This window comes from Salmo trutta, chromosome 6 (assembly GCF_901001165.1).
Source record: "Salmo trutta chromosome 6, fSalTru1.1, whole genome shotgun sequence".
NCBI lineage: Eukaryota > Metazoa > Chordata > Actinopteri > Salmoniformes > Salmonidae > Salmo > Salmo trutta.
The window spans coordinates 22703931-22730277 of record NC_042962.1 but is presented as its reverse complement, the minus strand read 5'-3'; the positions used below and the strand labels follow the sequence as shown (position 1 = coordinate 22730277).

The window sequence follows — 26347 nt, the reverse complement described above, 5'->3', positions numbered from 1 at the left end:
AAAGGTGTATTTCAACCCATGATATTCTGGTGCAGAGGAGCACAGCTCTGTCTCTTCAATGCCAGACTGGCAGTTGAGATATAGTGTTGGATATTGGAAAAGCTTCAGGAACCGAGAGAAAAACAGCATAGTGGAGACCACAATTGAACTTAATTCTGACCTTACCATACACTTCACACTTGTATGTCGTAGGCTAGTGGAGACCAATATCTATATTGTTATTAAGCCATGTAAAACAACAGTTGTTGATGTGTCTGGCTGCTTTTGAGATACATTATTGTACATTTGAATGTTGCAGTAATAGGACCTAGGCCTAGAGTTTAAGCGAGCAGGAGAGAACATTATTTGGATAGCAAGCCGTGATCCCAATGACTCGACTGCCTCCGCATGGAGAGAAATAGAATTGTTCTTTTTCAGGGACTCATGAGGCTCATTTGAATTTCCTGATGCAGCAGGAAAATGCTCATCGACAAAAGAGTGACCAAGTTAAAATTCGACATCTGTAGTAATAACCCCCGCACACACATGCATGCACACACAGAGTTTTGGATTACATGAAAGATAATGGAGAGAGATCTATATTCATCAGGACAGACAGTATTAGGTCCTTATGAAAAATACATACATTTCAAATGATCTGAAATACAGCAGGAAATGGGTTGGTGAAAGCAGGGACACTACTAAATGTTCTAAAGTCATCTGAAGCAGTAATCTAAAACTAGTTTGATGGATTCTGCTCTTCTATGTTCCTGAGAAGTAAGTGCTGCTCCTTCATACATCAATGTACTGTGTTGTATCTCTGAACATCACTACTGTATGGATGACTACTTTGAATTGATTCAGCCATCTGTGTAAAGTACAGTACTAGACGTGTTCTACAAAGATACAGTGATAACATGTGTTATGCATGTTTCATGTACAGTATGTTTCATGTATATGTTTCATGACTGAAATCCACTGGATTTCTAGAAGTATTCTACAGTAGGGGGATATTCATGTTAAGTTATAAACCTGGAGAGTACCCAGGTATGTAATCTACCTTTTTGACATTTTGTTTTGAGGAAGAATAGGAGGATTTTATCTGTTGTTATTTTTGTGTAAATTCCTTTCCTGCGTGAGTCAAACAGTGTCTTAACTCACATACTGTACAAGTTAGCAGAGGCATGTTAAGTCTTGCCATTCTTTCCTCTCCTCCCTTTTCTTCCTCCCTCTATCTATTTTTCTCTTCTTCTTCTTTCCATTGTAATGGTCAACTGTAACAGTAGCATAGAAAGACTAGAAACAACAAGGAATGAAATATTACACATGTACTGTATGTTAACAGTAGGTTGAATAATAATAGACATGTAGGTAAACTGTATGTTGATGCCTTTATTATTCTTGGGAGATTAAGCTATTAAATATTAATATAAAATATGACATTGTGGTGCTGTGATGGACCTGCTTTCTAGCCTGTTTTGAAGTGCACAGTTACCCTGCAGTAAACTCTCCCTAACAAAACACATAAGAAACACACACAACAAAAAATATTATATAAATATCCTAAAGCTAAAATATACACAAATAATACATTATCTGATGAAATTGCTTTAGAAAGGTGCACAAGACAGGGATGTCCTCTCTCCCCCCTCCTGTTCGCACTGGCAATTGAACTGCTTGCGGAAAGAATTAGACAGGACCCAAATGTTAGAGGTATCAGAATTGGTAAACATGAATATAAACTAAATGGGCAAATAAAACTCATAGAATAAAAAGGAAAGTTGTACATCTCCCTAAGTCTGAGGGTTGTTTTCACCTCCCAGACTTGGAGATGTATCAACTTGCCACCGAATGCTTTTACTTGTGACAAATTGTTGAATGCACTAAGGAGGAACAATTAGTAATTATTGAAGATGTGTGTCTCTTTTCAAAGAATAAAGCTAAGAACATGAACAACTTTATAGTTAAGAACACAATAACATGGAAGAAAATTAAACGTATTCTACAAAAACCAATATCACTCCCTAAAAACACAACTCTATGGAACAATCCTTGGATAGCTTTTCAGAATTCACCAATAAATTGGTCCACATTGGAAACCTAAAGGCATAGAAACCATAAATGACTTGATAATACGAAATTAATTTAATTCCATGACAGAATTAAAAATCCATTTTGGACTGATCACTGTACATATTTTCAAATACACTGAACAAAAATATTAATGCAACATGTAAAGTATTGGTCCCATGTTTCATGATCTGAAATAAATAAATCACAGAACTGTTCCATACTCACAAAAAGCGTATTTCTCTCAAATGTTTTACTCACATTTGTTTACATACCTGTTAGGGAGCGTTTCTCCTTTGCCAAGATAATCCATCCACCTGACAGGTGTGTAGTATTTCTGTCTGCAATAAAGCCCTTTTGTGAGGAAAAACTCATTCTGATTGGCTCGGACCGGCCCCCCAGTGGGTGGGCTTTTGTCCTCCAAGGCCCACTCCAACCCAGTCATGTGAAATCCATAGATTAGTGCCAAACGAATTTATTACAATTGACTGATTTTCCTTATATGAACTGTAAATCAGTAAAATCTTTGAAATTGTTGCATGTTGCATTTTTATTTTTGTTCAGTATACATACAACTTTAAAGTTTCAGATCACAACATTTCTATTTGAATTATGTTGGACGTCCTATTTGAGTCAGAAAAGCGTATTCATATGATAGGTAAGATACACAAAACCTTGCAGAGAGCATATCCAACTGACAACCTCTTAGAAACTATTGAAACCAAGACCTAGAAAGAACTGATATTGGCACAAAATGGAGGGAATGTTGGAACATAACTAATACAATTACAGTTAATGAAAATGTACGCTTAATCCAGCATAAACTAATGTATATAATTGATTACACAAGAGACAAAATTCACAAATTCAACAGCACAACGATAGAGTCATGTCTTAAGAGTAAAACTAATAATGATTCAATAATCCATGCCTTCTGGGAACGTTATAAAGTCCATGTGTGGAGTTAGAATGTTGGCTGTCAGAAGTATTACAATGTAAATGGACTTTTAATCCGCCTGTCTGCATATTTCAAGACATGGCATATAATGGTGCAGTGAGATACCCGATGGGTTGGACGATACTCTACTCATCAATTATCTTTAAAAAAAACATATACTTAAAAACTGTAAATAAACCAATCCTCCATCGCTAAGACAATGTAAACATCATATGCTTCATTATCTAAATATTTAAAGAGCGTTGGCGACAGAGAGGAACAAAATGGTGCAATTTGAGGACGTTTGACAGAGAGTAGTGAAGACACTGCAGATAGGTGTGAGAACAGGTGGGTCTGGGTAGGTGTGATGTCGTTGATGTTTGTGTGGATCTGTATGTTGTATTTTGTATGAGTATGTTCTGTATTGTTAACAAAAAAAGAATAATAATCTTAACAAAAAAAAGAAACACGACTTGTTTTCCTATGGAGAGAAAAAATATATTCTGGCTTTTCTGCTGTGTAACATATTTCGTTGCTCAAAGTGAGCAATAGGCACAAATAATATTTTTACAAAACGTTTATTTTTGTTGTTTGTTTTCTTGTTTCTTGAAATGAACAGATTGATTCACCCATAATCATTGTACCTAGAGTACAAGAATATATGGAATATCTCTGAGACCTCGCCCTGCAGTCAGGAGAAGAAAAGGTGAGCTACCATAGTTTCGTTTTCTTGTAAATGTTCTCTCTGGCGTCGCATAGGAAAAGTCATGATAATGGAATGTTGATCAATGACATAACAAGAGATGACGGTTTATTGTTGTAACAATTTATTGGTCAAAATCAACTGTTGTTTTAGTCAATGAGACTAAATTACATACTGTTGAAATACATTCAATGTATTTTTCTCTTCATATTGTTACACATTATCCTCCCTTCATCACCAGCATGAATGACCCTGGTTCTGTTGCATATTTCGCTGGATGAAATCGAAGAGGTTCTCATTCCGGGTTGTCCGCAGAGGATGATACTGACGGTCAAAACCAGAAAACAGTATTTCCCCTGCCTCCGATGTGGAGGTGGCGCATCCTGGTGTTGGTTCTGCCATCTTGTCATTCAGATACGTCCAGTAGAAAAATCCAAAGAGGAACAGCGAAGTCATCTTCTGCCCACATGTTTGTGTAACTGCTGCTGTAAAGAAGACAGGACTGTCAGCTACGTGAGAGAGGTACTACACCCTAATGATATGGCCAGTCAGGTACATGTACAGATAAAGTCCTAGGGGTACTGGAGCACCTGCACTTTGTCCCTACTATTAAAACAGTGCCCTTTTGATTGGTAGTGTTTTTTAAACTAATTTATTTTCTCTCTTGTTACTTTAATTGTAACAAATTGCCCATCAAACTACATTATTTCTCATAAACTCATGAATCTTGTAAAAACTCCCCTCCCCCACCCTTCTACCTGCATGGAGGAGTGATCTACAGCGCTGGGTGGTGAGTGTGAAATGAATACTGCCAGTAGAAGGTTACTTAGGGTTGCTACCATGTGTCGTCTCAGGATCAGGGAAGATCTACATTTGGGATGATCAGCTGATATAGACCACCACAGTAGTGATTCTAGCAAAGATACTTTCACTTCCTCCCTTTCATCTGTGGTTCTAGCTTGTTTACCCTACAATGTGTGATGAGTGAGTATGGCTTTTTTTAAACTTTGAGCACCTCCCCCAACAAAGGTCTGTTCACGACCCTGTGGCTAGTCTATATTATTATGCCATCTGAGGGACATTTTGGGAAGTAGCTTAACTTTTATGGGTGACAGTAACACATCTCCATTCTTTTCACAACATTATAAACAAAAACTGTAAGGTGCAAAATGACTACATGAAAATGTCATGGTATGCATTCGGTCAACTGTTTAGCTTTTTTGTTGGTGACCTACTCTTTGATCATATGCACATTTTACAGAGAGGATTTAAGAGACTTAAAATAGTCAAGGCAAAGGACATCCTAAACAAACTGCTCATCAACAGATTCCCAAAATAACCAAGGCATCCCTTCTTCACCTGCATTCCTGATGCGGACGCTGCTGCCTTTTTGGTTGGATGGTACCTAAGACAGTGATGCATTTTGGATCCCAGACACAGTCCTCTTCTAGACCACTCTTCACCATACCACAGTTAGGAGGAACCCAGGCGGTGTCGTAACCGTTCTCATGCCAGGTTGTCCGCAGAGGATGATCCTTACAGTCAATTCTTTTCACCTTGCCCACATTGACTTTGACTCGGAGAACAACCCTCTGATGTTCAGGAAGATCCAGGGGGTACCTGCTTGCCTTCATCATGTCTCGACTGAGGTAGACTCCATGCCCCAACATACCACCAGGAGACGGAAGAAAACCAGAGGCCCTAATTTTCCCTGCCGCCTGCCTAGTGGTGCCGTGGTACATGACGTAGGTTTTGCCATCTTGTGGTTCAGATAGGCCCAGTCGCACTGCCCCAGAGGGAAGAGTGAAGTCATCTTCTGCCCACATGGTTGTGTAAATGGTGCTGTAAAGAAGACAGGACTGTCAGCTATGTGAGAGAGGTACTACACCCTAATGATATGGCCAGTCAGGTACATGGACAGATAGAATCCTAGGGGTACTGGAGCACCAGCCATTTGTCCCTACTATTAAAACAGTGCCCTTTTGTTTGATTGTGTTTTTTAAATTAATTTATTTTCTCTCGTTACTTTAATTGTAACAAATTGCCCATCAAACTAAATGTTCTCATGAATCTTGAAAAAACTCCCCTCCCCGCCCTTCTACCTGCATGGAGGAGTGATCTACTGTGCTGGGTGGTGAGTGTGAAATGAATACTACCAGTAGTAAGTTCCTTTGGGTTGCTAGCATGTGTCGTCTCAGGATCAGGGAAGGGACAGAACAAATTTAAATCAAGTAAAGACTGCTTAGCTTGTTTTGAAAGCATAGCTACCTAGCTGATTTATCTGCATTTGGGATGATCAGCTGATATAGACCACCACAGTAGTGATTCTAGCAAAGATACTTTTACTTCCTCCCATTCATCTGTGGTTCTAGCTTGTTTACCCTACAATATGTGATGACTGAGTGTGGCTTTTTTTTTTTACTTTGATCACCTCCCCCATCAAAGGTCTGTTCACGACCCTGTGGCTAGTCTACGGTATTATGCCGTCTGGGGGACAAGTCGGGTAGTAGTTTAACTTTCATGGGTGACAGTAACAAATATCCATTATTTTCACAACATTATAAACAAATGAATTTTTATATGTAAATGTCATGGTATGCATTCGGTCAACTGTTTAGCTTTTTTGTTGGTGACCTACTCTTTGATCATATGCACATTTTACAGAGAGGATTTAAGAGACTAAAAATAGTCAAGGCAAAGGACATCCTAAACAAACTGCTCATCAACAGATTCCCAAAATAACCAAAATGCAATGTTGGAATGTCAGAAACAAAATGTAAAACTTATCAAGTTTGATCAACATTAGTTGGATAAAGTACTTACCAAATAACAGATCTGTATGTGTAGATGATGTTGATCTCAGGGTACAGGTAAGGTAGAGTGATTCAACGGATGACTTTATACCAGTTCTAACAACTCTGTCTCTTCAATGCCAGACTGGCAGTTGAGATATAGTGTTCGATATTGGAAAAGCTTCAGGAACCGAGAGAAAAACAGCAGAGTGGAGGCCACAATATAACTTAATTCTGACCTTACCATACACTTAACACTTGTATATCGTAGGCTAGTGGAGACCATTATCTATATTGTTATTAAGCTATGTAAAATGATGGTTGTTGATGTGTCTGGCTGCTTTTCAGATACATTTTTATACATTTGAATGTTACAGAAATAGGACCTAGGCCTAATGTTTGAGCGAGCAAGAGATAACATTAATTTGATGGCGAACCGTGATCCTATTAACTCGAATGCCCAGCATGGAGAGAAGTAGAACTGCTCTTTCAGGGACTCACGGGGCTCATTTGATGCAGCAGGAAAATTCTCAGCGACAAAAAAATTATCAAGTAAAGATCCGACATCTGTAGTAATAATCCATCAAACACACACACACACACACACACACACACACACACACACACACACACACACACACACACACACACACACACACACACACACACACACAGAGTTTTGGATTACATGAGCAGTTCTGTTAGTAGACTTTACTGTCTGACGATAATGGAGAGAGATCTATATTCACACAGTACTATATTCATCAGGACAGACAGTATTAGGTCCTTAGGAAACATACATACCTTTCAAATGATCTCAAATACAGCAGGAAATGGGTTGGTGAAAGCAGGGACACTACTAAATGTTCTAGAAAGTCATCTGAAGCAGTAATCTAAAACTAGTTTGATGGATTCTGCTCTTCTATGTTCCTGAGAAGTAAGTGCTGCTCCTGCATACATCACTGTACTGTGTTGTATCTCTGAACATCACTACTGTATGGATGACTACTTTGAATTGATTCAGCCATCTGTGTAAAGTACAGTACTAGACGTGTTCTACAAAGATACAGTGATACCATGTGTTATGTATGTTTCATGACTGAAATACACTGGATTACTAGAAGTATTCTACAGTAGGGGGATGTTCATGTTAAGTTATACACCTGGAGAGTACCCAGGTATGTAATCTACCTTTTTGACATTTTGGATTTTATCTGTTGTTATTTAGTGTGAATGAATTTACTGCATGAGTCTCACGGTGTCTTAACACACATACAAGTTAGCAGAGGCATGTTTAGTCTTTGCTGTTCTTCCTCTCCTCCCTTTCCTTCCTTCCTTCCTTCCTCTCTCTATCGATTTTTCTCTTCTTCTTTCCATTGTAATGGTCAACTGTAACAGTAGCATAGAAAGACTAGAAACAAACGAGAAATGACATATTACACATGTATGTGAACCGTATGTTGATGCCTTTATTTCCTGGGAGATTAAGCTATTAAATATTATTATAAAAGACGAGATTGTGCTGCCGTAATGGTCATGATTTCTAGCCTGTTTTGAACATATTTTATTGCTCAATGTACGTAATAGGCACAAATATTATTTACACAAATGATAATTTTTGTTTGTTGAAATGAATAGAGTGATTCACCCATAATCAGTGTACCTACAGTATATTTATAGATTATCTGCTTTTATCTTGATCTCTGAGACCTGGCCCTGCAGTCAGGAGAAGAAAAGGTGAGCTACCATAGTTTCGTTTTCTTGTAAATGTTCTCTCTGGCGTCGCATAGGAAAAGTCATGATAATGGAATGTTGATCAATGACATAACAAGAGATGACGGTTTATTGTTGTAACAATTTATTGGTCAAAATCAGTTGTTTTAGTCAATGAGACTAAATTACATACTGTTGAAATATATTCAATGTATTTTTCTCTTCATATTGTTACACATTATCCTCCCTTCATCACCAGCGTGAATGACACTGGGGCTGTTGCATATTAGGCTGGATGGTACCTAAGACAGTGATGCGTTTTGGATCCCAGACACAGTCCTCTTCTAGACCACTCTTCACCATACCACAGTTAGGAGGAACCCAGGCGGTGTCGTAACCGTTCTCATGCCAGGTTGTCCGCAAAGGATGATACTGATTGTCAATTTTTTTCACCTTGCCCACATTGACTTTGACTCGGAGAACAACCCTCTGATGTTCAGGAAGCTCCAGGGGGTACCTGCTTGCCTTCATCAGGTCTCGGCTCAGGTACACTCCACGCCCCAACATACCATCATGAGACTGACAAAAACCAGAGGCCCTAATTTTCCCTGCCGCCTGCCTAGTGGTGCCGTGGTACATGATGTAGGTATTGCCATCTTGTGGTTCAGATAGGCCCAGTCGCACTGACCCATAGGGAAGAGTGAAGTCATCTTCTGCCCACATGGTTGTGTAACTGCTGCTGTAAAGAAGACAGGACTGTCAGCTATGTGAGAGAGGTACTACACCCTAATGATATGGCCAGTCAGGTACATGTACAGATAGAGTCCTAGGGGTACTGGAGCAAGAGCCAATTGTCCCTACAATTAAAACAGTGCCCTTTTGATTGGTGGTGTTTTTAAACTAATTAATTTTCTCTCTTGTTATTTTACATGTAACAAATTGCCCATCAAACTAGATGTTCTCATAAACTCATGCATTTTCTCATAAACTCATGCATCCCCTCCCCACCCTTCTACCTGCATGGAGGAGTGATCTACAGCGCTGGGTGGTGAGTGTGAAATGATTACTGCCATTAGTAGGTTACTTAGGGTTGCTAGCATGTGTCGTCTCAGGATCAGGGACAGGAAAAGGGTCAGCTGCAGTTTGACTGTTAGTCAGTAGCAGAACAGATTTAAATAAAGTAAAGACTACTTAGCTTGTTTTGAAAGCATAACTAACTAGCAAAGATACTTTCACTTCCTCCCTTTCATCTGTGGTTCTTGCTCGCTTACCCTACAATATGTGATGAGTGAGTGTGGCTTTTTTTTAAACCTTGAGCACCTCCCCCATCAAAGGTCTGTTCACACAACATTTTGGCAAACTTTTTTGTTGCTGAGAATTTTCCTTCACAGCAGGAAATGTAAACTTGTAGTGTATTTGAGTTTTAAAAAGGCATCTAAAGTTTGTAATTTCTACTTTGACATTTCAGACTTGATTTCCCCTAACAAAACATTTATCGACACCTACAAAATTGTCCAATTATTATAATCCACATAATAATTCAAATTTCCTGTTGCTGCAGGATTATTATCCTGCTGTAGCAAACTGGCTCAAATTAAAATCCTACATATGTAGCTTAACTTCTATGGGTGACAGTAACAAATCTCCATTATTTTCACAACATTATAAACAAAAACAGTAAGGTGCAAAATGTTTATATGAAAATGTCATGGTATGCATTCATTCAATTGTTTCGCTTTTTTGTTGGTGACCTACTCTTTGATCCTATGCACATTTTACAGAGAGGATTTAAAATAGTCAAGGCAAAGGACATCCTAAACAAACTGCTCATCGACAGATTCCCAAAATAACCAAAATGCAGTCGGAATATTGAAACCAAGATGTAAAACTTATCAAGTATGATCACGATTAGATGGATAAAGTACTTACCTAATGTTGTCTAGGTGATGTTGATCTCAGGGTAAGGTAAGAGTGATTCAACAGATTACTTTAGAACAGTTCTCAAGGAAGTTATGACAATGGTGTGTCGTTTGGGCAATATGCAAACGAATGAGGGTCTGCTTTTAAGTTTCATTTTCTGTCATACAGGATATCACATGATCAAGGTTCATATAAGGATAAGAGGGGAGAGTAAAGAGTTTACACCCTCCTCTCTCTCTTGCTCTCTGTCTTTTTTTTAAGGGGTAGATCAGCTTTAAAATGGCAGATAGATTGTGGATTCCATCAATGTAACTGTCTGCATCATTTCCAATCCTCCATATATTTTGGGGGTAAATATATATATACACACACAGTCGTGGCCAAAAGTTTTGAGAATAACACAAATATACATTTTCACAAAGTTTGCTGCTTCAGTGTCTTTAGATATTTTTGTCAGTTGTTACTATGGAATACTGAAGTATAATTACAAGCATTTCATAAGTGTCAAAGGCTTTTATTGACAATTATATGAAGTTTATGCAAAGAGTCAATATTTGCAGTGTTACCCTTCTTTTTCAAGACCTCTGCAATCTGCCCTGGCATGCTGTCAATTAACTTCTGGGCCACATCCTGACTGATTGTAACGGTTGTCGTCGGATAAAGTGGACCAAAACGCAGCAGGAATATGTGCACTCTTCTTTTATTTGGTGAAGAAGGAGAACCAAAAATAAACACGTACACAAAGAAAACACAACGACTATATACAGGCTGGTAATGCACAAGGCTATACACAGCACAATCTCCCACACAGTACTCAACAAACACACACCTATATATAGGACTCTCAATCAGAGGCAACTAGAAAACACCTGCCTCCAATTGAGAGTCCAACCCCAATTAACAAAACATAGAAATACAAAAGACTAGACAGAACATAGAAATACACTAACATAGAACAGTGCCCAAAAACCCCCGGAATACATAAATCAAATACCCTACTAAACAAACCACCACCCCGAACCACTTAAAACAAATACCCTTCTGCCACATCCTGACCAAAATCTAATACAATTACTCCCTCTGCTGGTCAGGACGTGACCCATTCTTGCATAATCAATGCTTGGAGTTTGTCAGAATTTGTGGGTTTTTGTTTGTCCACCCGCCTCTTAAGGATTGACCACAAGTTCTCAATGGGATTAAGGTCTGGGGAGTTTCCTGGCCATGGACCCAAAATATCGATGTTTTGTTCCCCGAGCCACTTAGTTATCACTTTTGCCTTATGGCAAGGTGCTCCATCATGCTGGAAAAGGCATTGTTCGTCACCAAACTGTTCCTGGATGGTTGGGAGAAGTTGCTCTCGGAGGATGTGTTGGTACCATTCTTTATTCATGGCTGTGTTCTTAGGCAAAATTGTGAGTGAGCCCACTCCCTTGGCTGAGAAGCAACCCCACACATGAATGGTCTCATGATGCTTTACTGTTGGCATGACGCAGGACTGATGGTAGCGCTCACCTTGTCTTCTCCTGACAAGCTTTTTTCCGGATGCCCCAAACAATCGGAATGGGGATTCATCAGAGAAAATGACTTTACCCCAGTCCTCAGCAGTCCAATCCCTGTACCTTTTGCAGAATATCAGTCTGTCCCTGATGTTTTTCCTGGAGAGAAGTGGCTTCTTTGCTGCCCTTCTTGACACTAGGCCATCCTCTAAAAGTCATCACCTCACGGTGCGTGCAGATGCACTCACACCTGCCTGCTGCCATTCCTGAGCAAGCTCTGTACTGGTGGTGCCCCGATCCCGCAGCTGAATCAACTTTAGGAGATGGTCCTGGCGCTTGCTGGACTTTCTTGGGTGCCCTGAAGCCTTCTTCACAACAATTGAACCGCTCTCCTTGAAGTTCTTGATGATCCGATAAATGGTTGATTTAGGTGTAATCTTACTGGCAGCAATATCCTTGCCTGTGAAGCCCTTTTTGTGCAAAGCAATGATGGCACGTGTTTCCTTTCAGGTAACCATGGCTAACAGAGGAAGAACAATGATTCCAAGCACCACCCTCCTTTTGAAGCTTCCAGTCTGTTATTCGAACTCAATCAGTATGACAGAGTGATCTCCAGCCTTGTCCTTGTCAACACTCACACCTATGTTAACGAGAGAATTCCTGACGTGATGTCAGCTGGTCCGTTTGTGGCAGGGCTGAAATGCAGTTGTAACGCTCGTCGTTTGCAGTTGAAGAAGTGGACCAAAGCGCAGCATGGTAAGTGCTCATGATTATTTTATTCACAAACACTCAAACAAAATAACAAAAGGGAAAAATGAAAACGCACAGTTCCGTCAGGCACATACGCTAAACAGAAAATAACCTCCCACAAAACTCAGGTGGAAAACAGGCTGCCTAAGTATGATTACCAATCAGAGACAACGATAGACAGCTGCCTCCGATTGGGAACCATACTCGACTCAAAAACAAAGAAATTGAAAACATAGATATTCCCACCCGAGTCACACCCTGACCTAACCAAACATAGAGAATAAATAAGATCTCTAAGGTCAGGGCGTGAGAGCAGTGGAAATGTTTTTTGGGGGATTCAGTTCATTTGCATGGCAAAGAGGGACTTTGCAATGAATTGCAATTCATCTGATCACTTTTCATAAAATTCTGGAGTATATGCAAATTGCCATCATACAAACTGAGGCAGCAGACTTTGTGAAAATTAATATTTGTGTCATTCTCAAAACTTTTGGCCACGACTGTACATATATACACATACCCACATATACATATATAAACATGCATACATATAGACAAACATATACATACACATACATATATACATATATAAAAATACATATCTTTTTCTTATTTATTTTCCCCTAACCCTTCCACCCATGGACAACAACACTGAGGCTTCTACTTCCAGCTTATATATGCTATATACATTTTACAGACACAATGTATTTTACAATAGTTATATTATGTTTGTTTTTGTCCTGGCCTATTTCTGATGTCCATCCAGTTTGATTTGCCATATATTTGTAACTGTGCTATTTCACAAACGTTCTGAACCTATATGTCACATAAAATGTCGTACTGGAGAGAAGACCAAGGCGCAGCGGAAGTGTGGATACTCATGTTTTTTTATTACCAAAAAAGGAGTAAAGTATCCACTGGACAAAACACAAAAAAAGACGATAGCAACAGTCTTGCAGGCACATACAACGCAGTGCAAGGACAACCACCCACAACCCCAAAGAAAAACACACACACCTATATAGGACTTCCAATCAAAGGCAACTATACACACCTGCCTTCAATTGGAAGTCCCAATCATCCACCCAACATTTAACAAACACAAACCTGCCACGTCCTGACCCCAAAACTAAAACACTAGCTCCATCTGCTGGTCAGGACGTGACACTATATACATTTTACAGACCCCGTATATTTTACATTTGGTATCTTGTTGTTATTAGTCCCACCCTTCAGCTCCATTCAACGCCTTCTCTGTCTTTCCGTTACTACCAGTCCAAAGGTCTAATATCTCTCTGATAGTGGATGTAAGCCTGCACGTGGAGCAGAACACAGTAGAGCACCCTTACATAGAGAAAGCTCAGTTCTTTTATGATAAGTTACTATAAGTCAAATACAGATATCCTATGTATGTTTCATGTAAGTTTCATGTACACTGATTGTACAAAACAATGGAAACATGTCTCCGAATCCCTGCGTCAGGGGTACATTCGGTCCTCCACTTCACCCACCTCCTCGAGTTTATTTTTTGTGAAGGAGGGAGGTCTGCGCCCATGTATTGACTATCGGGGTCTGAAGCAGATCACTGTGAGGTATAGTTACCCGCTACTGCTCATAGCCACAGCGATAGAGTCAATGCACGGGGCGAGCTTCTTCACCAAATTAGATCTCTGGAGCGCTTACAACCTGGTGCGTATCCAAGAAAGAGGCGAGTGGAAGACTGCTTTCAGTACCACCTCTGGGCACTATGAGTACCTCGTCATGCCGTACGGGTTGATGAATGCGCCATCAGTCTTCCAAGCCTTTGTAGATTAGATTTTCTTGGACATGCACGGGCAGGGTGTAGTGGTGTATATTGATGACATTTTGATATACTCCACTACACGCGCCGAGCATGTGTCCCTGATGCGCAGAGTGCTTGGTCGCCCGTTGGAGCATGACCTGTACATCAAGGCTGAGAAATGCCTGTTCTTCCAACAGTCCGTCTCCTTCCCAGGGTATCGCATTTCCATCTCAGGGGTGGAGATGGAGAGTGACCGCATTGCAGCCGTGCGTAATTGGCCGACTCCAACCACGGTAAAGAAGGTTCAGCGGTTCTTAGGGTTTGCCAACTACTACCGGAGGTTTATCCGGGGTTTTGGTCAGGTAGCGGCTCCCATTACCTCACTGCTGAAGGGAGGCCCGGTGCGCTGGCAGTGGACAGCTGAGGCGGACAGGGCTTTTAGTCACCTGAGGGCTCTGTTTACCTCGGCTCCCGTGCTGGCCCATCCGGATCACTCTTTGGCGTTCATAGTGGAGGTGGACGCGTCCGAGGCTGGGACAGGAGCTGTGCTCTCTCAGCGCTTGGGTACGCCACCGAAGCTTCGTCCCTGTGCCTTCTTCTCGAAGAAGCTCAGCCCGGCAGAGCGAAACTATGACGTGGGGGACCAGGAGTTGTTGGCTGTCGTCAAGGCCTTGAAGGTGTGGAGACATTGGCTTGAGGGGGCTAGACACCCTTTTCTCATCTGGACTGACCACCGCAATCTGGAGTACATCAGGGCGGCGAGGAGACTGAACCTTCGCCAGGCAAGGTGGGCCATGTTTTTCACCCGTTTTGTGTTTACCCTTTCTTCCAGGCTCCCAGAATTCGAAGGCAGACGCACTGTCCCGGCTGTATGACACAGAGGAGCGGCCCCTGGATCCCACTCCCATACTCCCCGCCTCCTGCCTCAGCCATCTGTGTAAAGTACAGTACTAGACGTGTTCTACAAAGATACAGTGATACCATGTGTTATTGATAAGAGAATGATCTAATAAAGGTAAATGAATCAATAAACCATGATGAATTATTAGTCATACAGTATGGTTAATGAATAATCAATGTAATGATCAATGTAGGGATCGATTGTTTCTGATTAGTTCCGGAAAGTCCAGGAACCACTGGAGAGGGAAAGAAATGTGTGTATGCAATTAGTATAGAGAGATAGAGAAGCAGATGGTCAAGGGAGTAAAACTTCAGAGAGTTCCTAACCTTGAAGGAAAGGAACAGGCTGAGCCAGAAGGTGATAAACAGTGTGAGAAGTTTATGGGGGTTGCAGGTCACCAACGGATTGTGTGTAAATGCATGTGCGTAAGTAAGCAAGAACTATATAATGACTGTTTTGTTATCCTGACGGCAGAACGTTCTCTGAATAAAGCTACAGAAACCTTTTGCAGAAAGCTGAGTCCTTGCCTAATTATTTTAACCCATTGTCTTACAAACCTTGGGAATTAGTCAAGGCGAATTGATTATTGATTATTATCATGAAGATATAAAATTCTTATAACAGTTATGCATGTTTCATGTATATGTTTCATGACTGAAATACACTGGATTACTAGAAGTATTCTACAGTAGGGGGATATTCATATTAAGTTATAAACCTGGAGAGTACACAAGTATTAAATCTACCTTTTTTACATTTTGTTTTGAGGAAGAATAAGAGGATTTTATCTGTTGTTATTTAGTGTAAATTCATTGCATGCATGATTCAAACGGTGTCTTAACACACATACAAGTTAGCAGAGGCATGTTTAGTCTTTGCTGTTCTTCCTCTCCTCCCTTTCCTTCCTTCCTTCCTTCCTTCCTCTCTCTATCGATTTTTCTCTTCTTCTTTCCATTGTAATGGTCAACTGTAACAGTAGCATAGAAAGACTAGAAACAAACGAGAAATGACATATTACACATGTATGTGAACCGTATGTTGATGCCTTTATTTCCTGGGAGATTAAGCTATTAAATATTATTATAAAAGACGAGATTGTGCTGCCGTAATGGTCATGATTTCTAGCCTGTTTTGAACATATTTTATTGCTCAATGTACGTAATAGGCACAAATATTATTTACACAAATGATTATAATTTTTGTTTGTTGAAATGAATAGAGTGATTCACCCATAATCAGTGTACCTACAGTATATTTATAGATTATCTGCTTTTATCTTGATCTCTGAGACCTCGCCCTGCAGTCAGGAGAAGAAAAGGTGAGCTACCATAGTTTCGTTTTCTTGTAAATGTTCTCTCTGGCGTCGCATAGGAAAAGTCATGATAATGGAATGTTGATCAATGACATAACAAGAGATGACGGTTTATTGTTGTAACAATTTATTGGTCAAAATCAGTTGTTTTAGTCAATGAGACTAAATGACATACTGTTGAAATACATTCAATGTATTTTCTTTTCATATTGTTACACATTATCCTCCCTTCATCACCAGCGTGAATGACACTGGGGCTGATGCATATTAGGCTGGATGGTACCTAAGACAGTGATGCGTTTTGGATCCCAGACACAGTCCTCTTCTAGACCACTCTTCACCATACCACAGTTAGGAGGAACCCAGGCGGTGTCGTAACCGTTCTCATGCCAGGTTGTCCGCAAAGGATGATACTGATTGTCAATTCTTTTCACCTTGCCCACATTGACTTTGACTCGGAGAACAACCCTCTGATGTTCAGGAAGATCCAGGGGGTACCTGCTTGCCTTCATCAGGTCTCGGCTCAGGTACACTCCACGCCCCAACATACCACCAGGAGACGGAAGAAAACCAGAGGCCCTAATTTTCCCTGCCGCCTGCCTAGTGGTGCCGTGGTACATGACGTAGGTTTTGCCATCTTGTGGTTCAGATAGGCCCAGTCGCACTGCCCCAAGAGGAAGAGTGAAGTCATCTTCTGCCCACATGGTTGTGTAAATGCTGCTGTAAAGAAGACAGGACTGTCAGCTACGTGAGAGAGGTACTACACCCTAATGATATGGTCAGTCAGGTACATGTACAGATAGAGTCCTAGGGGTACTGGAGCAAGAGCCAATTGTCCCTACTATTAAAACAGTGCCCTTTTGATTGGTGGTGTTTTTAAACTAATTTATTTTCTCTCTTGTTATTTTACATGTAAAAAATTGCCCATCAAACTAGATGTTCTCATAAACTCATGAATCTTTAAAAAAGTCCCCTCCCCACCCTTCTACCTGCATGGAGGAGTGATCTACAGCGCTGGGTGGTGAGTGTGAAATGATTACTGCCATTAGTAGGTTACTTAGGGTTGCTACCATGTGTCGTCTCAGGATCAGGGACAGGAAAAGGGTCAGCTGCAGTTTGACTGTTAGTCAGTAGCAGAACAGATTTAAATAAAGTAAAGACTACTTAGCTTGTTTTGAAAGCATAACTAACTAGCTGATTCATCTGCATTTGGGATGATCAACTGATATAGACCACCACAGTAGTGATTCTAGCAAAGATACTTTCACTACCTGCCTTTCATCTGTGGTTCTTGCTCGCTTACCCTACAATATGTGGTGAGTGTGGCTTTTTTAAACTTTGAGCACCTCCCCCATCAAAGGTCTGTTCACGACACTGTGGCTAGTCTACATTATTATGCCGTCTGAGGGACATGTCGTGTAGTAGTTTAACTCTTCTGGTTGACAGTAACAAATATCCATTCTTTTCACAACATTATAAACAAATGAATTTTTATATGTAAATGTCATGGTATGCATTCGGTCAACTGTTTAGCTTTTTTGTTGGTGACCTACTCTTTGATCATATGCACATTTTACAGAGAGGATTTAAGAGACTAAAAATAGTCAAGGCAAAGGACATCCTAAACAAACTGCTCATCAACAGATTCCCAAAACAACCAAAAGGCAATGTTGGAATGTCAGAAACAAAATGTAAAACTTAGTAAGTTCTATCAACATTAGTTGGATAAAGTACTTACCAAATAACAGATCTGTATGTGTAGATGATGTTGATCTCAGGGTACAGGTAAGGTAGAGTGATTCAACAGATGACTTTATACCAGTTCTAGAGGAAGTTATGACAAGGGCGTGTCGTTAATATGCAAACGAATGAGGTTCTAGTTGCACATTTTCTTTCCCATCAAACAGGTTATCACATGGCCAAGGTACATATATGGATGAAATGGGGCAGATTTACTAATAGTTCTCTCTCTCTCTCTCTCTCTCTCTCTCTCTCTCTCCTCTCTCTCTCTCTCTCTCTCTCTCTCTCTCTCTCTCTCTCTCTCTCTCTCTCTCTCTCTCCTCTCTCTCTCTCTCTCTCTCTCCTCTCTCTCTCTCTCTCTCTCTCTCTCTCTCTCTCTCAGATGCAGAGATCCTATGTACGTTTCATGACTGAAATCCACTAAGACACAACCAACGGACTCCAAATAGGATAAGGGTATCCTGTGGTCATGTAGGGAGTTTCACTTGGAACGCCAGGATTGTGGGTTTTATTCCCGCTAGGGCCACCAATACCAATATTTACACAGAAAAAAGCATCTGCTAAATGGCAAGAGCCTGTAAAGGTGTATCTCAACCCATGATATTCTGGTGCAGAGAGGAGCACAGCTCTGTCTCTTCAATGCCAGACTGGCAGTTGAGATATAGTGTTTGATATTGGAAAAGCTTCAGGAACCGAGAGAAAAACAGCATAGTGGAGGCCACGATTGAACTTAATTCTGACCTTACCATACACTTAACACTTGTATATCGTAGGCTAGTGGAGACCAATATCTATATTGTTATTAAGCTATGTAAATTTTAGGTTGATGATGTGTCTGGCTGCTTTTCAGATAAATTTTTGTACATTTGAATGTTACAGAAATAGGACCTAGGCCTAATGTTTGAGCGAGCAAGAGAGAACATTAATTTGATGGTGAACCGTGATCCTATTAACTTGAATGCCCAGCATGGAGAGAAGGAGAACTGCTCTTTTTCAGGGACTCACGGAGCTCATTTGAATTTCCTGATGCAGCAGGAAAATTCTCAGCAACAAAAAAATGATCAAGTAAAGATCCGACATCAGTAGTAATAATCCATCAGACACACACAAACACACACACAGAGTTTTGGATTACATGAGCAGTTCTGTTAGTAGACTTTACTGTCTGACGATAATGGAGAGAGATCTATATTCATCAGGACATACAGTATTAGACCCTTATGAAAAATACATACCTTTGAAATGATCTCAAATAGGGGCAGGAAATGGGTGGGTGAAAGCAGGGCCACTACTAAATGTTCTAGAAAGTCATCTGAAGCAGTAATCTAAAAGTACTTTGATGGATTCTGCCCTTCTATGTTCCTGAGAAGTAAGTGCTGCTCCTGCATACATCACTGTACTGTGTTGTATCTCTGAACATCACTACTGTATGGATGACTACTTTGAATTGCATCAGCCATCTGTGTAAAGTACAGTACTAGACGTGTTCTACAAAGATACAGTGATACCATGTGTTATGCATGTTTCATGTACAGTATGTTTCATGTATATGTTTCATGACTGAAATCCACTGGATTACTAGAAGTATTCTACAGTAGGGGGATGTCCATGTTAAGTTATAAACCTGGAGAGTACACAGGTATTTAATCTACCTTTTTGACATTTTGTTTTGAGGAAGAATAAGAGGATTTTATCTGTTGTTATTTAGTGTAAATTCATTGCATGCATGATTCAAACGGTGTCTTAACACACAAGTTAGCAGACTCATGTTTAGTCTTTGCTGTTCTTCTCCTCCCCTTCCTTCCTTCCTTCCTTCCTTCCTTTATCTGTTTTTCTCTTCTCCTTCCTACCTCTTTCCATTATAATGGTCAACTGTAACAGTGGCATCGGAAGACTAGAAACAAACGAGAAATGACATTTTATACATGTACTGTATGTAAACTGTATGTTGATGCCTTTATTTCCTGGGAGATTAAACTATTAAACATGATAAAAGACGAGATTGTGCTGCCGTAATGGTCATGATTTGTAGTGTGTTTTGAACATATTTTATTGCTCAATGTACGCAATATGCACAAATATTATTTACACAAATTATTATTATTTTGTTGTTTGTTAAAATGAATAGAGTGATTCACCCATAATCATTGTACCTACAGTATATTAATATATAGATGGTCATATTTTATCTTGATCTCTGAGACCTCGCTCTGCAGTCAGGAGAAGAAAAGGTGAGCTACCATAGTTTCGTTTTCTTGTAAATGTTCTCTCTGGCGTCGCATTGGAAAAGTCATGATAATGGAATGTTGATTGATGACATAACAAGAGATGACGGTTTATTGTTGTAACAATTTATTGGTCAAAATCAACTGTTGTCTTAGTCAATTAGTCTAAATTGCATACTGTTGAAATACATTCAATGTATTTTTCTTTTCATAATGTCAGACATAAACAAACAAACAACTGTACAATACTGGTGAAAGACAGTATTTTTACAATTTAGGAACTTGCTTATCCAAATATACGATTTATTTTACTTGATCCAAATCACGACCTTGGTTTGGTAATGTTATACACAACAGTTTGATGGATTCTGCTCTTCTATGTCCCTGAGAAGTAAGTGCTGCTCCTGCATACATCACTGTACTGTGTTGTATCTCTGAACATCACTACTGTATGGATGACTACTTTGAATTGCATCAGCCATCTGTGTAAAGTACAGTACTAGACATGTTCTACAAAGATACAGTGATACCATGTGTTATGCATGTTTCATGTACAGTATGTTTCATGTATATGTTTCATGACTGAAATCCACTGGATTACTAGAAGTATTCTACAGTAGGGGGATGTTCATATTAAGTTATAAACCTGGAGAGTACAACAGGTATTTAATCTACCTTTTTGGCATTTTGTTTTGAGGAAGAATAGGAGGATTTTATCTGTTGTTATTTAGTGTGAATTCATTTCCAACATGAGTCAAACGGAGTCTTAACACACATACAAGTTAGCAGAGGCATGTTTAGTCTTTGCTGTTCTTCCTCTCCTCCCTTTCCTTTATCTTGCTTCCTTCTTTCCTTCCTTCCTCTCTCTATTTTTCTCTTCTCCTTCATACCTTTTTCCATTGTAATGGTCAACTGTAACAGTAGCATAGAAAGACTAGAAACAAATGAGGAATGACACATGCACTGTATGTTAACAGTATGTTGAATAATAATAGACACATGTATGTAAACCGTATGTTGATACCTTTATTTTTGTTTGTTGAAATGAATAGAGTGATTCACCCATAATCAGTGTACCTACAGTATATTTATAGATTATCTGCTTTTATCTTGATCTCTGAGACCTCGCCCTGCAGTCAGGAGAAGAAAAGGTGAGCTACCATAGTTTCGTTTTCTTGTAAATGTTCTCTCTGGCGTCGCATAGGAAAAGTCATGATAATGGAATGTTGATCAATGACATAACAAGAGATGACGGTTTATTGTTGTAACAATTTATTGGTCAAAATCAACTGTTGTTTTAGTCAATGAGACTAAATGACATACTGTTGAAATACATTCAATGTATTTTCTTTTCATATTGTTACACATTATCCTCCCTTCATCACCAGCGTGAATGACACTGGGACTGTTGCATATTAGGCTGGATGAAATCTAAGACAGTGATGCGGTTTGGATCCCAGACACAGTCCTCTTCTAGACCGCTCTTCACCATACCACAGTTAGGAGGAACCCAGGCGGTGTCGTAACCGTTCTCATGCCAGGTTGTCCGCAGAGGATGATACTGATAGTCAATTCTTTTCACCTTGCCCACATTGACATTGACTCGGATGACAACCCTCTGATGTTCAAGAAGATCCAGGGGGTACCTGCTTGCCTTCTGCAGGTCTCGGCTCAGGTACACTCCACGCCCCAACATACCACCATGAGACTGACGAAAACCAGTTTTCAGGATTTGATTTGCGGCCTGCCAAGAGGTGCCGTGGTACATGACGTAGGTATTGCCATCTTGTGGTTCAGATAGGCCCAGTCGCACTGACCCATAGGGAAGAGTGAAGTCATCTTCTGCCCACATGGTTGTGTAAATTCTGCTGTAAAGAAGACAGGACTGTCAGCGACGTGAGAGAGGTACTACACCCTAATGATATGGTCAGTCAGGTACATGTACAGATAGAGTCCTAGGGGTACTGGAGCAAGAGCCAATTGTCCCTACTATTAAAACATTGCTCTTTTGATTGGTGGTGTTTTAGTAGGTTACTTAGGGTTGCTACCATGTGTCGTCTCAGGATCAGGGTCAGGAAAAGGGTCAGCTGCAGTTTGACTGTTTGTCAGTAGCAGAACAGATTTAAATCAAGTAAAGACTAGTTAGCTTGTTTTGAAAGCATAACTAACTAGCTGATTCATCTGCATTTGGGATGATGAGCTGATATAGACCACCACAGTAGTGATTCTAGCAAAGATACTTTCACTACCTGCCTTTCATCTGTGGTTCTAGCTCGCTTACCCTACAATATGTGATGAGTGAGTGTGGCTTTTTTTTTAACCTTGAGCACCTCCCCCATCAAAGGTCTGTTCACACAACATTTTGGCAAACTTTTTTGTTGCTGAGAATTTTCCTTCACAGCAGGAAATGTAAACTTGTAGTGTATTTCAGTTTTAAAAAGGCATCTAAAGTTTGTAATTTCTACTTTGACATTTCAGACTTGATTTCCCCTAACAAAACATTTATCGACACCTACAAAATTGTCCAATTATTATAATCCACATAATAATTCAAATTTCCTGTTGCTGCAGGATTATTATCCTGCTGTAGCAAACTGGCTCAAATTAAAATCCTACATATGTAGCTTAACTTCTATGGGTGACAGTAACAAATCTCCATTATTTTCACAACATTATAAACAAAAACAGTAAGGTGCAAAATGTTTATATGAAAATGTCATGGTATGCATTCATTCAATTGTTTCGCTTTTTTGTTGGTGACCTACTCTTTGATCCTATGCACATTTTACAGAGAGGATTTAAAATAGTCAAGGCAAAGGACATCCTAAACAAACTGCTCATCGACAGATTCCCAAAATAACCAAAATGCAGTCGGAATATTGAAACCAAGATGTAAAACTTATCAAGTATGATCACGATTAGATGGATAAAGTACTTACCTAATGTTGTCTAGGTGATGTTGATCTCAGCGTACAGATAAGGTAAGAGTGATTCAACAGATTACTTTAGAACAGTTCTAGAGGAAGTTATGACAATGGTGTGTCGTTTGGGCAATATGCAAACGAATGAGGGTCTGCTTTTAAGTTTCATTTTCTGTCATACAGGATATCACATGATCAAGGTTCATATAAGGATGAGAGGGGAGACTAAACAGTTTCCACCCTCCTCCTCGCTCTCTCTCTCTTGCTCTCTGTCTTTTTTTTAAAAGGGTGGATCAGCTTAAATATTGCGGATAGATTGTTGCTTCCATCAATGTAATTGTCTGCATCATTTCCAATCCCCCATATATTTTTGGGGTAAATATATATATTTATATATATACACAGTTGTGGCCAAAAGTTTTGAGAATGACACAAATATTAATTTTCACGAAGTTTGCTGCTTCAGTCTCTTTAGGTATTTTTGTCAGATGTTACTATGGAATACTGAAGTATAATTACAAGCATTTCATAATTGTCAAAGGCTTTTATTGACAATTTCATGAAGTTGATGCAAAGAGTCAATATTTGCAGTGTTACCCTCCTTTTTCAAGACCTCTGCAATCCGCCCTGGCATGCTGTCAATTAACTTCTGGGCCACATCCTGACTGATGGCAGCCCATTCTTGCATAATCAATGCTTGGAGTTTGTCAGAATTTGTGGGTTTTTGTTTGTCCACCCGCCTCTTGAGGATTGACCACAAGTTCTCAATGGGATTACATGTAAGGTCTGGGGAGTTTCCTGGCCATGGACCCAAAATATCGATATTTTGTACCCCGAGCCACTTAGTTATCACTTTTGCCTTATGGTGCTGGAAAAGGCAATGTTCGTCACCAAACTGTTCCTGGATGGTTGTTCTCCGGACAAGCTTTTTTCCGGATGCCCCAAACAATCGGAAAGGGGATTCATCAGAGAAAATGACTTTACCCCAGTCCTCAGCAGTCCAATCCCTGTACCTTTTGCAGAATATCAGTCTGTCCCTGATGTTTTTCCTGGAGAGAAGTGACTTCTTTGCTGCCTTTCTTGACACCAGGCCATCCTCTAAAAGTCTTCACCTCACGGTGCGTGCAGATGCACTCACACCTGCCTGCTGCCATTCCTGAGCAAGCTCTGTACTGGTGGTGCCCCGATCCCGCAGCTGAATCAACTTTAGGAGACGGTCCTGGCGCTTGCTGGACTTTCTTGGGCGCCCTGAAGCCTTCTTCCCAACAATTGAACCGCTCTCCTTGAAATCCTTGATGATCCGATAAATGGTTGATTTAGGTGCAATCTTACTGGCAGAAATATCCTTGCCTGTGAAGCCCTTTTTGTGTAAAGCAATGATGATGGCACGTGTTTCCTTTCAGGTAACCATGGCTGACAGAGGAAGAACAATGATTCCAAGCATTTTGATTTTGAAGCTTCCAGTCTGTTACTCGAACTCAATCAGCATGACAGAGTGATCTTCAGCCTTGTCCTCATCAACACACACACCTATGTTAACGAGAGAATCCCTGACATGATGTCAGCTGGTCCTTTTGTTGCAGGGCTGAAATGCAGTGGAAATGTTTTTTGGGGATTCAGTTCATTTGCATGGCAAAGAGGGACTTTGCAATGAATTGCAAATCATATGATCACTCTTCATAACATTCTGGAGTATATTCAAATTGCCATCATACAAACTGAGGCAGCAGATGTCACGACTACTGCCGAGGGCGGTTCCTCTCCCTGTTCGGGTGGCGCTCGGCGCTCGTCGTCACCGGCCTACTAGCTGCCATTGTTTAGTTTTTCTGTTAGTTATGTCTTTATGAGTTACACCTGTTTCCCATTAGTAATTTGTTTTATTATTTAAGCCCGCCTCTCCACCTGTTCTGTGTGCGGGCTTGTTACGTGTCGTCACTTTGTATGTTTTGTGGTACATGTATTTTGGACTTCGGGGTTATTGTTTCGCCGTGTTGTGTTTGGACATATGTCCTCGGTTTTCAGTACTTATTAAATTACATATTGTACCAAACATTTTCCTGCTTACTGCGCCTGACTCCACACCCACGAAGCCCAAAGTGTTACAGAAGCCCGCACCATAGAAATGGAGTCAGCAGAAGCAGCCACCACCCCTCTACCATCGATGGAGGAACGGGTCCTCCATCACACCAATGTTCTCCATCGGATTGGGTCAGCCATGGACCAGATGATGGAGAGAATGGATCGATGGGAGAGGAGTGGTCTCCTCCCTTCACCTCCGGTTCACCCGACGAGCTCACCTCCTCCACTCCCTTCCCCATCTGGATCTGGGGCACTATGTCTTACGCCTCCGAGGGAGTATGATGGAACAGCGGCAACGTGCCAGGGATTCCTATTACAACTTGAATTATACCTGGCGACCGTGAGACCGACTCCCTCGGGGTAGGAGAGCATGAGCCTCCTCATCTCCTGCTTGACGGGCCGAGCATTGGACTGGGCCAACGCTGTGTGGAATGGACCCGATTCCGCACGAAACAACTACCCTGAGTTCACCCGCGTTTCAGGGCCGTCTTCGATCATCCCCCAGAAGGAAGAGCGGCGGGTGAACGACTGTTTGACCTTAGGCAGGAGATGAGGAGCGCACAAGATTTTGCCCTAGAATTCCGGACTTTGGCGGCTGGAGCTGGGTGGAACAACAGGGCCCTAATAGATCACTACCGGTGTAGCCTCAGGGAGGACGTCCGCAGGGAGCTAGCGTGTCGGGACACTACACTCTCCCTAGATGAACTGATCGACATGTCTATACGACTGGACAATCTGCTGGCTGCCCGCGGGCATTCAGAGAGGGTCCTGTCAGTTCCAGCTCCTAGCCTGCCTGCACCCATTCCTATGGAGCTCGGGGGAACTGTGTCAAGGTGTCACGTCCTGACCAGCAGAGGGAGCAATTCTATTAGTTTTGGTCAGGACGTGGCAGAGAGTTTGTGTTACGTGTGAGTTGGTTGTTGGACTCCCAATTGAAGGCAGGTGTGTTGAGTTGCCTTTGATTGGGAGTCCTATATAGTAGTGTGTGTTTTTCCTTGGGGTTGTGGGTAGTTGTTTTTGCACTGC

At 40.8% G+C, this 26347-nt stretch overlaps 2 protein-coding genes across 9 annotated transcripts in view; both read right to left on the bottom strand.

Moving 5' to 3' along the window:
• Nucleotides 1-26347, bottom strand: part of c6h8orf34 (chromosome 6 C8orf34 homolog) — a 246429-nt gene that overhangs the window by 181051 nt on the left and 39031 nt on the right. The gene's annotated exons all lie outside the window — the stretch shown is intronic.
• Nucleotides 3791-10280, bottom strand: LOC115195680 (uncharacterized). The gene is made up of 4 exons (XM_029755802.1): nucleotides 10124-10280; nucleotides 8461-8933; nucleotides 5049-5454; nucleotides 3791-4174 (listed from the first exon to the last, which is right to left on the bottom strand). The coding sequence occupies exons 2-4, from the start codon at nucleotides 8915-8917 to the stop codon at nucleotides 4096-4098; spliced, it is 942 nt and encodes a 313-aa protein (XP_029611662.1). The 5' UTR covers nucleotides 8918-8933; nucleotides 10124-10280; the 3' UTR covers nucleotides 3791-4095.